This window comes from Cupressus sempervirens, chromosome 7 (assembly GCF_028749045.1).
Source record: "Cupressus sempervirens isolate cs-2001-9-10 chromosome 7, ASM2874904v1, whole genome shotgun sequence".
Taxonomy (NCBI): Eukaryota; Viridiplantae; Streptophyta; class Pinopsida; order Cupressales; family Cupressaceae; genus Cupressus; species Cupressus sempervirens.
The window spans coordinates 882,886,530-882,898,136 of NC_143124.1; the positions used below are offsets into that span (position 1 = coordinate 882,886,530).

The 11,607-nt window shown below is 34.4% G+C and overlaps 1 protein-coding gene and 1 pseudogene across 1 annotated transcript; both read left to right on the forward strand.

Annotated features, from left to right (window-relative positions):
- Positions 1-4,793: 4,793 nt before the first annotated feature.
- Positions 4,794-5,540, forward strand: LOC149550297 (antimicrobial ginkbilobin-2-like protein; annotated as a pseudogene).
- A 1,965-nt stretch (positions 5,541-7,505) lies between these two features.
- Positions 7,506-8,372, forward strand: LOC149550298 (antimicrobial ginkbilobin-2-like protein). Its single transcript, XM_089795063.1, has one exon. The coding sequence runs from the start codon at positions 7,516-7,518 to the stop codon at positions 8,251-8,253; it is 738 nt and encodes a 245-aa protein (XP_089651189.1). The 5' UTR covers positions 7,506-7,515; the 3' UTR covers positions 8,254-8,372.
- The last annotated feature ends 3,235 nt before the right edge of the window (positions 8,373-11,607 follow it).

An 11,607-nucleotide genomic window follows, 5' to 3' on the forward strand; every position in this document is an offset into this window, starting at 1 on the left:
CCAATCAAAGAAACTGAGGACTTGTAACTATAATGTATTCCATAGTACATGGTTCTACGAATGTATCATAAAATCCTTTTGGCAGCCAATCGATGAGTTTCTTTTGGTTTCTGCATAAATCTAGATACCAGATTGACTGCAAAACAAATGTCTGGTCTAGAATGTGTTAGATAAACCAGGCTACCAACAAGCTATCTATATAAAGTAGCATCCACCTTCTTGGAAATACATTCTTTAGTAAGCTTAATTCCAAATTGGAAAGGAGTAGGGGCTGGCTTACATTCAAGCATGTTAAATTTTTCTAAAAGATCTAAAGCATATTTTGCTTGAGAGATAAATAACCCATCATGAAGTCTACTAATTTGCAAGCCAAGAAAATAATTTAGTTCACCCAAATCACTCATATGAAATGCCCCTTTAAGATATGACTTCAAGTCATTAATTAAGACAATATTTGGTCCAGCTATGAGTAAATTATCCGCATAAACTGCAACAAGAATCATTTCATTTTGCACTCTCTTCACATAAAGATTTGGATCTGATTTGCATTTTTGAAACCCATGAAGCTGAAAATACCTGTCAATCTTCTCATTCCATACTCTTGGTGCTTGTTTAAGCCATTTAAAGTGACTTCTTTAATTTGTAATTAATATTAGGATGTTGTTGATCTACAAAACCTAGTTGTTGTTCCATATATATTTCTTCATATAAATCTCCATTTAAGAAAGTATTTTTTACATCCATTCGATGAATATGCCACCCAAGACTTGCAGCCAAATAAAGAATAATTCTAATTGTATTCATTTTAATGACAAGAGCAAAAGTTTCTTCATAATCAACACCCTCTTTTTGATTAAATCCCTTAGCAACCAATCTAGCTTTAAATTTCTCTATAGGACCATCTGATTTAAATTTTGTTTTATAAACCCATTTGAAACCAATGACATTCTTACCTTTGGGAAGTTGCACAAGTTCCCAAGTTTTATTTTTTACCAAAGCATCATATTCTTCTTCCATAGCTTGCTCCCATTCTTTCTTCCCTCTAGCTTCCTCATATGATCTTGGGTCATTTACTTGTAATACTTTGGTCATGAGAGCACTACCATTCCTCCCTTGGATCTTTGAGCCTTTCCTATATATTTCTTCAACACTCCTTGTCTTTTGTCTAGCTGAAAAGTCATCTTCTTCATCATCACTACTTGTAGAAAATGCCTGATTACAAGCATTAGTTGTGTTATTTTCACTAGTATTTTCATCATTGTAGAAGTGCACAACTCATCCTCATCAATGTAGTCTCCATTTCTTCCTAAAATATCTGAAAAATGAGAAGCATTTGTTGTTGTAAAGCGAGAAGGAGTGGATGTAAGTTGTGAATTCTCATCAAACTTCACATCTCTACTAACAAAGACCTTGTTTTTTGTCAAATCATATAACCTATAAGCCTTTGATTCTTCACTATAACCCATAAAAAAACACTTATGACTCTTTGGTTCTAACTTTTCCCTTTGTGCATTAGAAATGTGTTCCCAAGCAATACACCCAAATGCTTTAAAATATCCAATGTGAGGTTTCTTACCACTCCATGCTTCTTCAGGGGTGATATTTGTGAGAGCTTTGGTGGGGATTCTATTTATAATATGTGCAGCACAAGAAATAGCCAAACCCCAAAATTTATTATTCAAACTTTTAAAATGCAACATACAACGAGCCATTTTTAAGAGAGTTATATTCATTCGTTCAGCCACCCCATTTTGTTGAGGAGTATAAGGAACTATTCTTTGCACCTTAATACCATAATTTTCACAAAATGACTCAAATGCATAATTACCATATTCACCTCCATTATCCATCCTTAAAAATTTAATTATTTTGCCACTTTGATTTTCAACTAATGCCTTAAACTTTTGAAACACCTCAAACACTTCTTTTTTCCTTTCAAGAAAATAAACCCACACTCGTGAGAAGGTACCTCAGACCTGAAAGTGAAGGATATCCTAGTTCACATAAATCACTGTGAATGAGTTGTAGTGGATGATTAGCTCTCCATGCTTTACCTAAATCAAAAGGATCTCGATGATGTTTCCCTAACACACAACCTTCACAAGCTGAATTTTTTGTTAATCCTCTAACCATATCTTGTAATTTTCTATAATTTAAATGTCCAAGTCTAGCATGCCAAAGTTGTGACATATAATTAGTCTAAGAAATAAAAGCATCAGAGAGTGTATATTTATCATCAAGAAACCCCACAAATTTAAATAGATTCTCTTCATGATCAACTCTACCAATAGCAATTATATTGCTTGGGTCTTTTCTATTTCTAACAATAACTTGATCATCATTGAAAAAAAACTCATATCTAACTTGAACTATTTTGTATACTGAAATAAGATTCACCCCCAATCCTTCAACCAATAAAACATTTTTCAAAGACGCATTGGTTACATTAACAGTTCCTATTCCTAAAACTAGAAGTTTCATTTTATTGCCAATAGAAATTTCTTGATCTGAATTCTTCCCTTTATAAAAATCAATAAACAAAGATCTATGAGATGATATCCCCGAATCTAAAATCCATTCTTTATTAGAATCTGAAGCAAAGTATCCCCCCTTAACACTAGATTTACTCTTGGGTGTAGCAATTACCTTCTCATTTGATTTCTCTTGCCTTTTTGAAGAGATAGTTATGAAACTATGTTTATCCTTCTTTCCATCCTTAAACCTTTCTTGCTTGGGCTTATATTGCTACCTTTCATTGTTCCTCTTCTTCAAACAAAACTTCTCCATGTGATTCTCACCTCCACAATACCTGCAAATAAAGGGCTTTCTTCCAGCTTGCTTTTTTGCACCATCATTTCTAGAAAAATGGCTAGAACCTTCATTGCTTCAAAATTTATTATTTCCTTTCCAATTATTTTTTCCATCATTTCTTAAAAAATTACTCTTGGCTATATGCCCATGATTCTTCTTAATATGCCCTTCTTTAATAAGTTGAACTTCTTCATCTAAAACAAATTTGCAAAATTGATCAAAATTTTGCTGGGGGGTATTGGGATTTAGTTGAAGAACCCTTTTCCTTGATTCCTTAAATACTTTATATGGCTAGGGAAGCTTACTTTCAACCATTGCAATCAACTGAAAATCTTTTTTTGCATATCCAGCACCTAATTTTTTAGTTGAGCATTTAAAAAAGTAACTTCATTGAAGTAATCCGACATTTTTTAAAAATGTGATGGATCTAAATTCATCAATTTCTCTTCTATACTAAACATGCTAGCAATGTCTACATCTTTATAATATATTTTTTAAGTCTCCCACAGCTCTATTGGGTTATTATTATCAACAAATCTTGTATTTAGATTGGGGCTCAAAGCTTTACCAATAATACCTCTAGCTTGCTCCAACTTACATTTCCACAACTCCTTTTCTTTATTAGTTTGTTGAGGTTCCCCAATTTCTTTATTTACTATCCTCCATAAAGCCTTCTCTCTTAGAGCATTCTTGACTGCAATCTTCCAATCTGCAAAACCACTTCCATCAAAGATAGGCAAAACTTCATTTGAAGAACCCATGTTAGCAAAAAAATCAGCTTTCAAACAAATTTAGCAATACTCCAAAAGCATAACAGCCCTGCAACAAAGTATCACTCCAAAAATATATCAACCTTGCAAACAAACCATTTCTAACAATATATTTGCCTGCAACAAAACCCTCTAGCAATATTTCTAGCTGAATTTCTAAATGAATCTCCAGCTGATCCTGGCTAAACTAGGCTCTGATACCATGATGAAATTTGAAATATAAAAATAGTACACAACTATATTAAGAAATAAACACTGAATAGATAAGCATATTTTATTCACTAAACTAATTTCTTAAAAACGTATACAATGGCCTCTATATATAGAGAGCCTATGATATAAGAGCATTAATAACAGATGTTTCTAGACAAAGATGTGGATAATGCTATATGACCTAGTATCAAGTAGGTCATTTCTATCTGTTGCCAATTTTACAGGAAATGTGTGGCACGACAGGCAATTCAGCGTAGATATGATTTTTCACTGGTTCTAATAAGTTATAACAGCGTGCCCATGGTTGTTGACTGTGTCTAACACTAATCTGGGTGTGCAATCCACATTTCTTTTTTTCTTGACTCTCTTGCATCGTGATGATGGATCATGTAGAATGATCCAAAACTTTGATGAAAAAAAACCTTACACAATCATTTCTAGAAAACTAATAGAACACTTCTCTTTTTTAAAAGCTGGACTAATATTTTAATCAACCGTCATAAAAATAACTGGTAGGGCAAGTAGTTCCAGGTCAAATTGTTTAGCGGATGCTTCATCTAGCAGCTAAGATTTTCGCGTTAGTCGAATCTAGGAAGGAGGGGGTGGAGGGCGTGGCTTTGCTAATAGTATACGCTTGAAATGAGGTATACCCAAAAATGATAACTTTAGGTGAGATGCCAACCATACCAAACCTGATCAAGTCGAAACAATCAGCGAGTCAAACCTTAGTCCCACTTTTATAGAATGAAAAAATTGACTAGATAGTGGTGGGCATTGATCCATGTGAAATGTTTAGCGAAGCCCACGGAGATGGCAAAGCTTCGACACAGCAAGTCACCGACTCTATGGATTTGAGCTGCACATTTGAAGATTCTATGGATTGAAGTCAATTATTCCGGTCCACTTAAAGCTGGTTCATACTCCACTCATTTTTTATCTACTTATAAGCCGAATTGCTCATAGCGTTCAACCACATCTTCTCTTCTGAAAATAGCAAAAATGCATTTCTCAGCGACTGCATCAAAGATAGTGCCGCTATACTTGGCGGCTTTGCTAGTGTTGCAGACAATTACGGCTGTGTCGTTGTCGATAGAAGGTGAGATATACACACTATGTAATGTGGAAAAGTACTTCAATGGCTCCAAATTTGATAGGAATTTAGGGGCGCTCTTTAAAACGTTGATGGAGAAAGCAGCGTACGCGGGCTTCACCACTTCGGTTTATGGTAGGAAGCTGAGCCAGCTGTCTCGACGGCTTCAGTGCAGAGGAGATTTGTCTCCTGCCGACTGCGCCGCATGTTTTGGGGAGGTAGTGAAGACCGTTTGCGACTACTGTCCCAATGCCATTGGCGCCCGGGTTCAGCTAGAGCATTGCTTCCTTCGCTATGAAAATTAAAACTTTCTCTCGCAGCTGGACACAAATCTCATCTACGACCTCGTCAATGTCAATAACAATATGGACGTCAACTTTAATGATAACACTCGTAGTCTTTTGGCGGTTCTTTTAAGAAAGTCCCCTGGCAGCCCTATCAAGTTCGCCATGGGATCGTCTATTGTTTCTTCCAATTTGACCATCTATGGAATGGAGATGTGCTGGCGAGATATGTCCAAGAAAGGCTGCGCAGCCTATCTTTCCAACGGAATTGAGAAGCTATTTCGCTATTGTAGCTAAAGAGTGGGTGTTCAGGTGTTCATGGGTAGTTGCACCCTGCGCTATGAGACCTACGACTTTGCCAAGCACTATTAAGACTTTCCCCCAGTTATGCGACTCACTTTTTCTTTTTTGTATATGTGGTGAGCATGGGAACGTACTCGCCAAATAAAGTAATAATAATAAGAATAATAATAAAACAACAAGTGAGATCGTTGTTTGACCTTAACAAAATATGTGTTGCAGGAATTTTCCTTGAGTCTTCATAATATTCTTAGATGGGTTTTTAAAGTAACAGAAGAAGATTGTTAGAATATATAGTGACAATAGATATAACTATCTATGTGCCAGAAGATATATAGATATTAGTAAATTATTTATTACCAATCACACCTTTGTGTTTACCCTGAAAATATATTGAAGATTAATTTGGAAAAAATATAAAATGGAAGAGAAGTATATATAAATTAGGTCCTCTAAATATATTTATTTACTATCTAATTTAGATTTATGCTATATCTCTATGCCATGCTTGTTACATAAAGGTGAAGTTACTAGTTTGATCCAAGTAGTTTATATTAAGTATTTTTATAGAAGTTGTTCCCAAGAGTTCTATCAATAGTTGAGAACATTTAAAATGTCAAGACAACCATTGAATAGATTGTGGCCACTCATTTCATACTCTACATGGATTCAAAAGTGTTCTTCCCAAGCTTGAAGCTTGATCACCCTCATTTAAGTTAGCATTTCATTAGTCACTTTCATTTGAAGGTTGCACATTTTCACCAATTGAATCCCCATACTATGATGAAGAGGTAAGGAAAAAATGATAAAGAGGAAGACAAAGATGAAGATGGAGATAAATATGGAGGAGAGGGATAGGTAGAGAAGAGAAGGGTTAGATAAAGAGATGAACAAAGGGAGTTGATTGAGATAGTAGAGATAAATATATGTAGAGGAGATATAAGGAAAGAATGAGAGGGAGAGATCAAAAATAAAAATAGAGAGAAGCACTAATATTAATAATATTTTGTAATAATTTTAACAAAATTGTACACATTTTCTAAAATAGGTGGTTATATAATTTTATTAATGATGTATTTTTTAAAACCCACATAGAAGTAGTGCAAGGCATCATTTTCTTGCATTCTTATCCTAAATGCATGCAAATTTTGTGTGTGTAGGTGTGATATATGCAAACCATCCAAGGAAATATAGATAATAATAAATGGGCATCCTTGTTGATCAATATTGTGTATGCAGACTTAATGCTATTTAAATTGATTCGACATTTGATTCATTGATGGTTAAGTTTTATGCTCTGTGAGTAAGAAAAATAGATGATTTCACTTATAGTGATCTATCAATCCACTTTCCTTTGAATATATATAAATTTATACATTTTGTGAGGTGAGAAACCAAATAGGCATTCTCATAAGCAAGTTTGGTTAATCTATGAAGTTCTGTTGATAAATGAGCAATTATGTTCAGACGAGGATTGTAAGAGATGTTGTCACTGGTAGCGCTGAAAGGAACAATGATGTCTCAAAGGAACAATGTCAGATCAGGTTGGATGAATGTCGATCTCTACTAATCAGATGAACAATGTTGAATATTGGAAGTCGCTGCAGATATCAATGGTCTTCGATGTGAAAATGTTTCCCCGTTATTGGTTGTATAAATTTATCAATGTTCAAACCTAAAAGATTATCACAAATCACCTGCTCATTAATTTCAACTTGAATTCAAGTTTTAATTTTGTAGAAGCAAACAGAACAAATTCAGAATAACAAATTCAGCGCCCAAATGGGTCCTGAGTTTGCAAGCCGTCCACGCAAAAGCGTTGACGGCGTACGTAGTTCGCCACGTTGGCAAGGATCAAGTTTGGAAAATCCCGCGTAATCTTTCGTCACGGGTTCGAATTATGCTTAGAAGCTTCTTCGAATTTAAAAGTTATGCAACAACGACGTCACTTATTGCCCGGTCAGAATCCACTTAGTCTCCTCCTTATAATATGCTGAATTGTTCCTAGTGTTGAACCATAGCTTCTTCTACTGTCTAATCTCCCAAAATGTATTTGTCGGCGACTGCAACAACAAGAGTGAGGCTGTATCTGGCGGCTCTACTTATATCCTCTGTCGTTCTGGTTGAGTCCTCTGACGAGGAGGGCGAGATATACTCAGCATGTAATGTGGAGAAGTACTCCAACGGCTCACAGTTTGATACCGACATGGGGGAGCTCTTAAAAAATCTGACAGAGAAAGCAGCCAACGTCGGCTTCGGCGCTTCCGTTGATGGGAATCAGCCGTCGGGTCGCCTCCAGTGCAGAGGAGATTTGTCTCCCGCCGAATGCGCCACGTGTTCAGCGGAGGCAGTGAAGGTCTTCCGCCGCGACTGCCCAAACGCCATTGGCGCTCGTGTCCAGCTAGAGCATTGCTTCCTTCGCTACGAAAATTACACCTTTCTCTCCGTTCTGGACACCAACTTCTGGTATGGCCTCATCAACGTCAAGAACGACACGGACGCCCACTTTAATGCTGTCGTTAAAGACGTGTTGGCAGATCTGTCGAGCAAGGCTCCCGCCAGCCCTATAAAGTTCGCCTTGGGGTCGTCTGCTGTTTCTTCAGATGTGACCATCTATGGAATGGAGATGTGCTGGCGAGATATGTCCACGAAAGACTGTGCGGCTTGCCTTTCAAAGGGAATTGATGAGCTCTTCGACTGCTGCGCCCAAAGACTCGGTGTTCAGGTTTTCATGGGCAGCTGCACCCTGCGCTATGAGATCTATCCCTTTGCGGACAAGCATTAGACTTTAGACCAGTCTCTCTGTATGTGAGATGCTTCACCACAAAGCATGTGAAGCATATTCGCTGAATAAAGCAATAATAATCATAATAATATCAGAAGCATCTCATAGTCTTATAAAAATCTATATTTCAATGCTTGACAGATGGATGCCACACTCTCTCAATAAAAGAATATTTCTTGATTAGCAAGAGACGTGGAATCTATAGAAGGATTATATATAAAAATTCCATTACAAAAGATTATTATATTCTGAGATAGCAAGCACTGAATTCTATTTGGTTGAATTAATTTTCCGTCCTTCCACTTATATAGTGCGATAGGGAGCTGCAAATGCTTTTACAATGCATTAGATAAGAATAATCATAATCTGTGGATTGAGTCTTTACTGAGTCCTGTAAATGCAATTTTAATAATAAGTTGGAGAGTGATGGAAAAATGATATTTTATTGGAGAGCAGTCTGTTGCGCCCATTGAATTTTACTAAAAATTCTATTGTATCTCAGAATCTTAGGTTTTAAGTTTCACAAACACTAAACTGTTGTTGCTCTGGAAAACAATTAATTCATCAGAATTTATGGTATTGATGATGAAATCTTTTTTTTTTGAAATTATCAGATTTTATGGCATCGATGATCTATATCCGAAACATATACTTGTCAGTATATTTTCTAATATGTGGGAAAAAAATTAATAAGAGAAATTTCCTGCATGATGAAATTATTGGTCACTCTTAAACATCACACATTAAGTAAGAAATTAAGATTGGAAAAATAATTCAATTTTGACTATTTAATAGTCTTAGCTTAGGAATCAAACCTTAGCTTATGATGTTTAAGCCATCCGGAAATGATCTCCTCTCTTTACTGCATGGGAGGACAAGTGGCACTTTGTATATTTACGACAGTAAAAAAATACTTTTGGTTTAGTTTTATTAGATTGGATAAAATTTATTAAATTTTTTATTAAATTTACTTGATCTCGCATAAGAAAAGATGACATTTTAGGCACTTCTTCTTGATGTTCACATTTCATATTATTTAGTAGAGAAGCATGCATCTCAATCTACATAAAAGAATAGTAGGTGGAGTTGATTATTTTTAACTTTATCTATCTTCTTATAAGAGCTACCAATAATATGAGAAGAGTGACATCTCGACATAAGAGAATGGTTGTATTTATCTTTTACCTTTAACTATTCTCTTATAAGAATGATCAATATTATGATAAGAACATTGATAAATATTAAAATTAGATTATTTTTGTAATGGGAACACATTTAAAAGGAATACTAAGCTAGATTGACTTTGGTCTTATGTATCATAGTTGTAGATCAAAACACATTAATATATTTGCAATCTTGCAGAATGTGTGGTCTTATATAACAATTTAAAGACAACTTGTCTAATGACACAATACTCTCGCATGTGTAACACAATGTGAAGACACTATGTAAATGGGTGAAACTTTGGTAGAATTTGGTTTTGCATACATTTACAAAAGCATCAATTTTGGTAAATCTGTATAGCTTAATAAAAGAGTACCACATACACATTCAAGAATCTATACCTCAACTTTGACAAAAAACATTATCAATGCTTGCTTCAAAATTTATGTATTTTTTACATGGAACACACATACCTACACTAAATATATTTAAAGTTTTCCTCAATAAGAAATTAATAAATGGCTTTGTTCACTTTACATGATTTTTTTCCAATGAACTAGCATGATACATGGATCCAACATTTAGTACAACTCTAGTCACATGGAAAGTTTAACATATGCATATGATACTAATCATATTTCAAAATGTTTAGTTAACAACCTATCACATAAATACACCTTGGTGTACACTTTGTAAACAATTTTATTGACTAATGAGTCTTATCACACCGCTTAGGATAGTTTGATTGCACTCCAATATCCTTTGCAAATCTTAAGATATCATAACACCAATTAAGAATAGTTTGATTTCCCTCCAATATCCTTTGAAAATCATAGGATATTTTTTCTTATCAAATTAACATAACCTCTTTTCCTCTCCATTGCATATATAATAATTTGTATGATTACATAACATCAATATATAAATATAATGTAGTTATCATATGTATTTACATTTTTCTTCTTATCCTACTCATAGAAAGCTTCATAAATCTATCTACTTCGAAATTGTTTTATAGTTCGAATTATGCCTCCTTAAAAATTAGATCAATGATATAAGAGCTTAAACACTTGATCTCATGCTTGTGAAGTTTGACCTTTTGAAATTTTAAGGTCTCACTTATTTTACTTTCCATAGTCATCTTTCTTGACTTTGTGACTATGGAAGTCATCCAAGCAAAAACAATAGATAGGGAAGTGGCCAAGTCGTCAGAGATTGTTTGGAAAGGCTCTCACAAGCTATTGTCATAGGTTTGAAGTGTTTTTTACCATGGAGAGATTCAAAATATACTTTTAAGGATTTAGGGGTCTTACAAAGACAATAATTTTTTTCTATAGGAATAATTCAAATCTTTTCATAAAATTAGTGGCTCTTAATATATATAGGACTATAGATTTGAATGCATGAGAAAGGTGGAGAGCTCTAAGCTACAACTACTAGCTTAGGTTTTTCTCTCACTGCTTTTCAATCATCTTAAAAAAAATTATTTTTTATTTTGTTTACAATTTCAATTGAATATGCTAAACAATTAAATTTATGAGATGACTAGCTTGAATTTTTATTTACTTTTTTTAAATCGATCATGGATGTGTTTGAATGTCTCTTTTATACTCCAATTTTCTTCACTAGGGGTTGGTCCATCCTTTTTGTCAATTACTCTCTTTTTGGGTTTATAATATGACCCAATCTTTAGTATCAATTCTTATTTTCATTTTCTCAAGGAATTTAGAATAATAACTCTATCTTATGTTTCAAACTATAACTCCAATATGTCTATCAAATGGTTTCCTCTAAAGGATCTTTATTGTCTCACAATACTTTCCCTAATATCTTTTAGAAAATATCAATATTCTTCTTATAATACTTTTTTTGGATACAATTGTTCAATTATGTGTTGTCTTTGATGTCACACAAATGTCATATTAGTCATCAAATAAAGTCTACTGAGCTCAGAAGGTTAGAAAGAAAAAAGATAGAGTCTACCGAGTTCAGATAGTCAACAAGACAAAAGGACAGAATCTACCAAGCCTAGGAGGTTAGTAAAGAAAACTTGCAGTATCTACCGAGTAAATAGTTCTTACTGAGCTAAGTCAGTCATCAAAGGAAATGTGGAAAAAATAGTTCTTACTGAGCTCACTTGATCATCAAAGGAAATGTGGCAGAAACAGTTATTACCGAGCTCACTCGGTC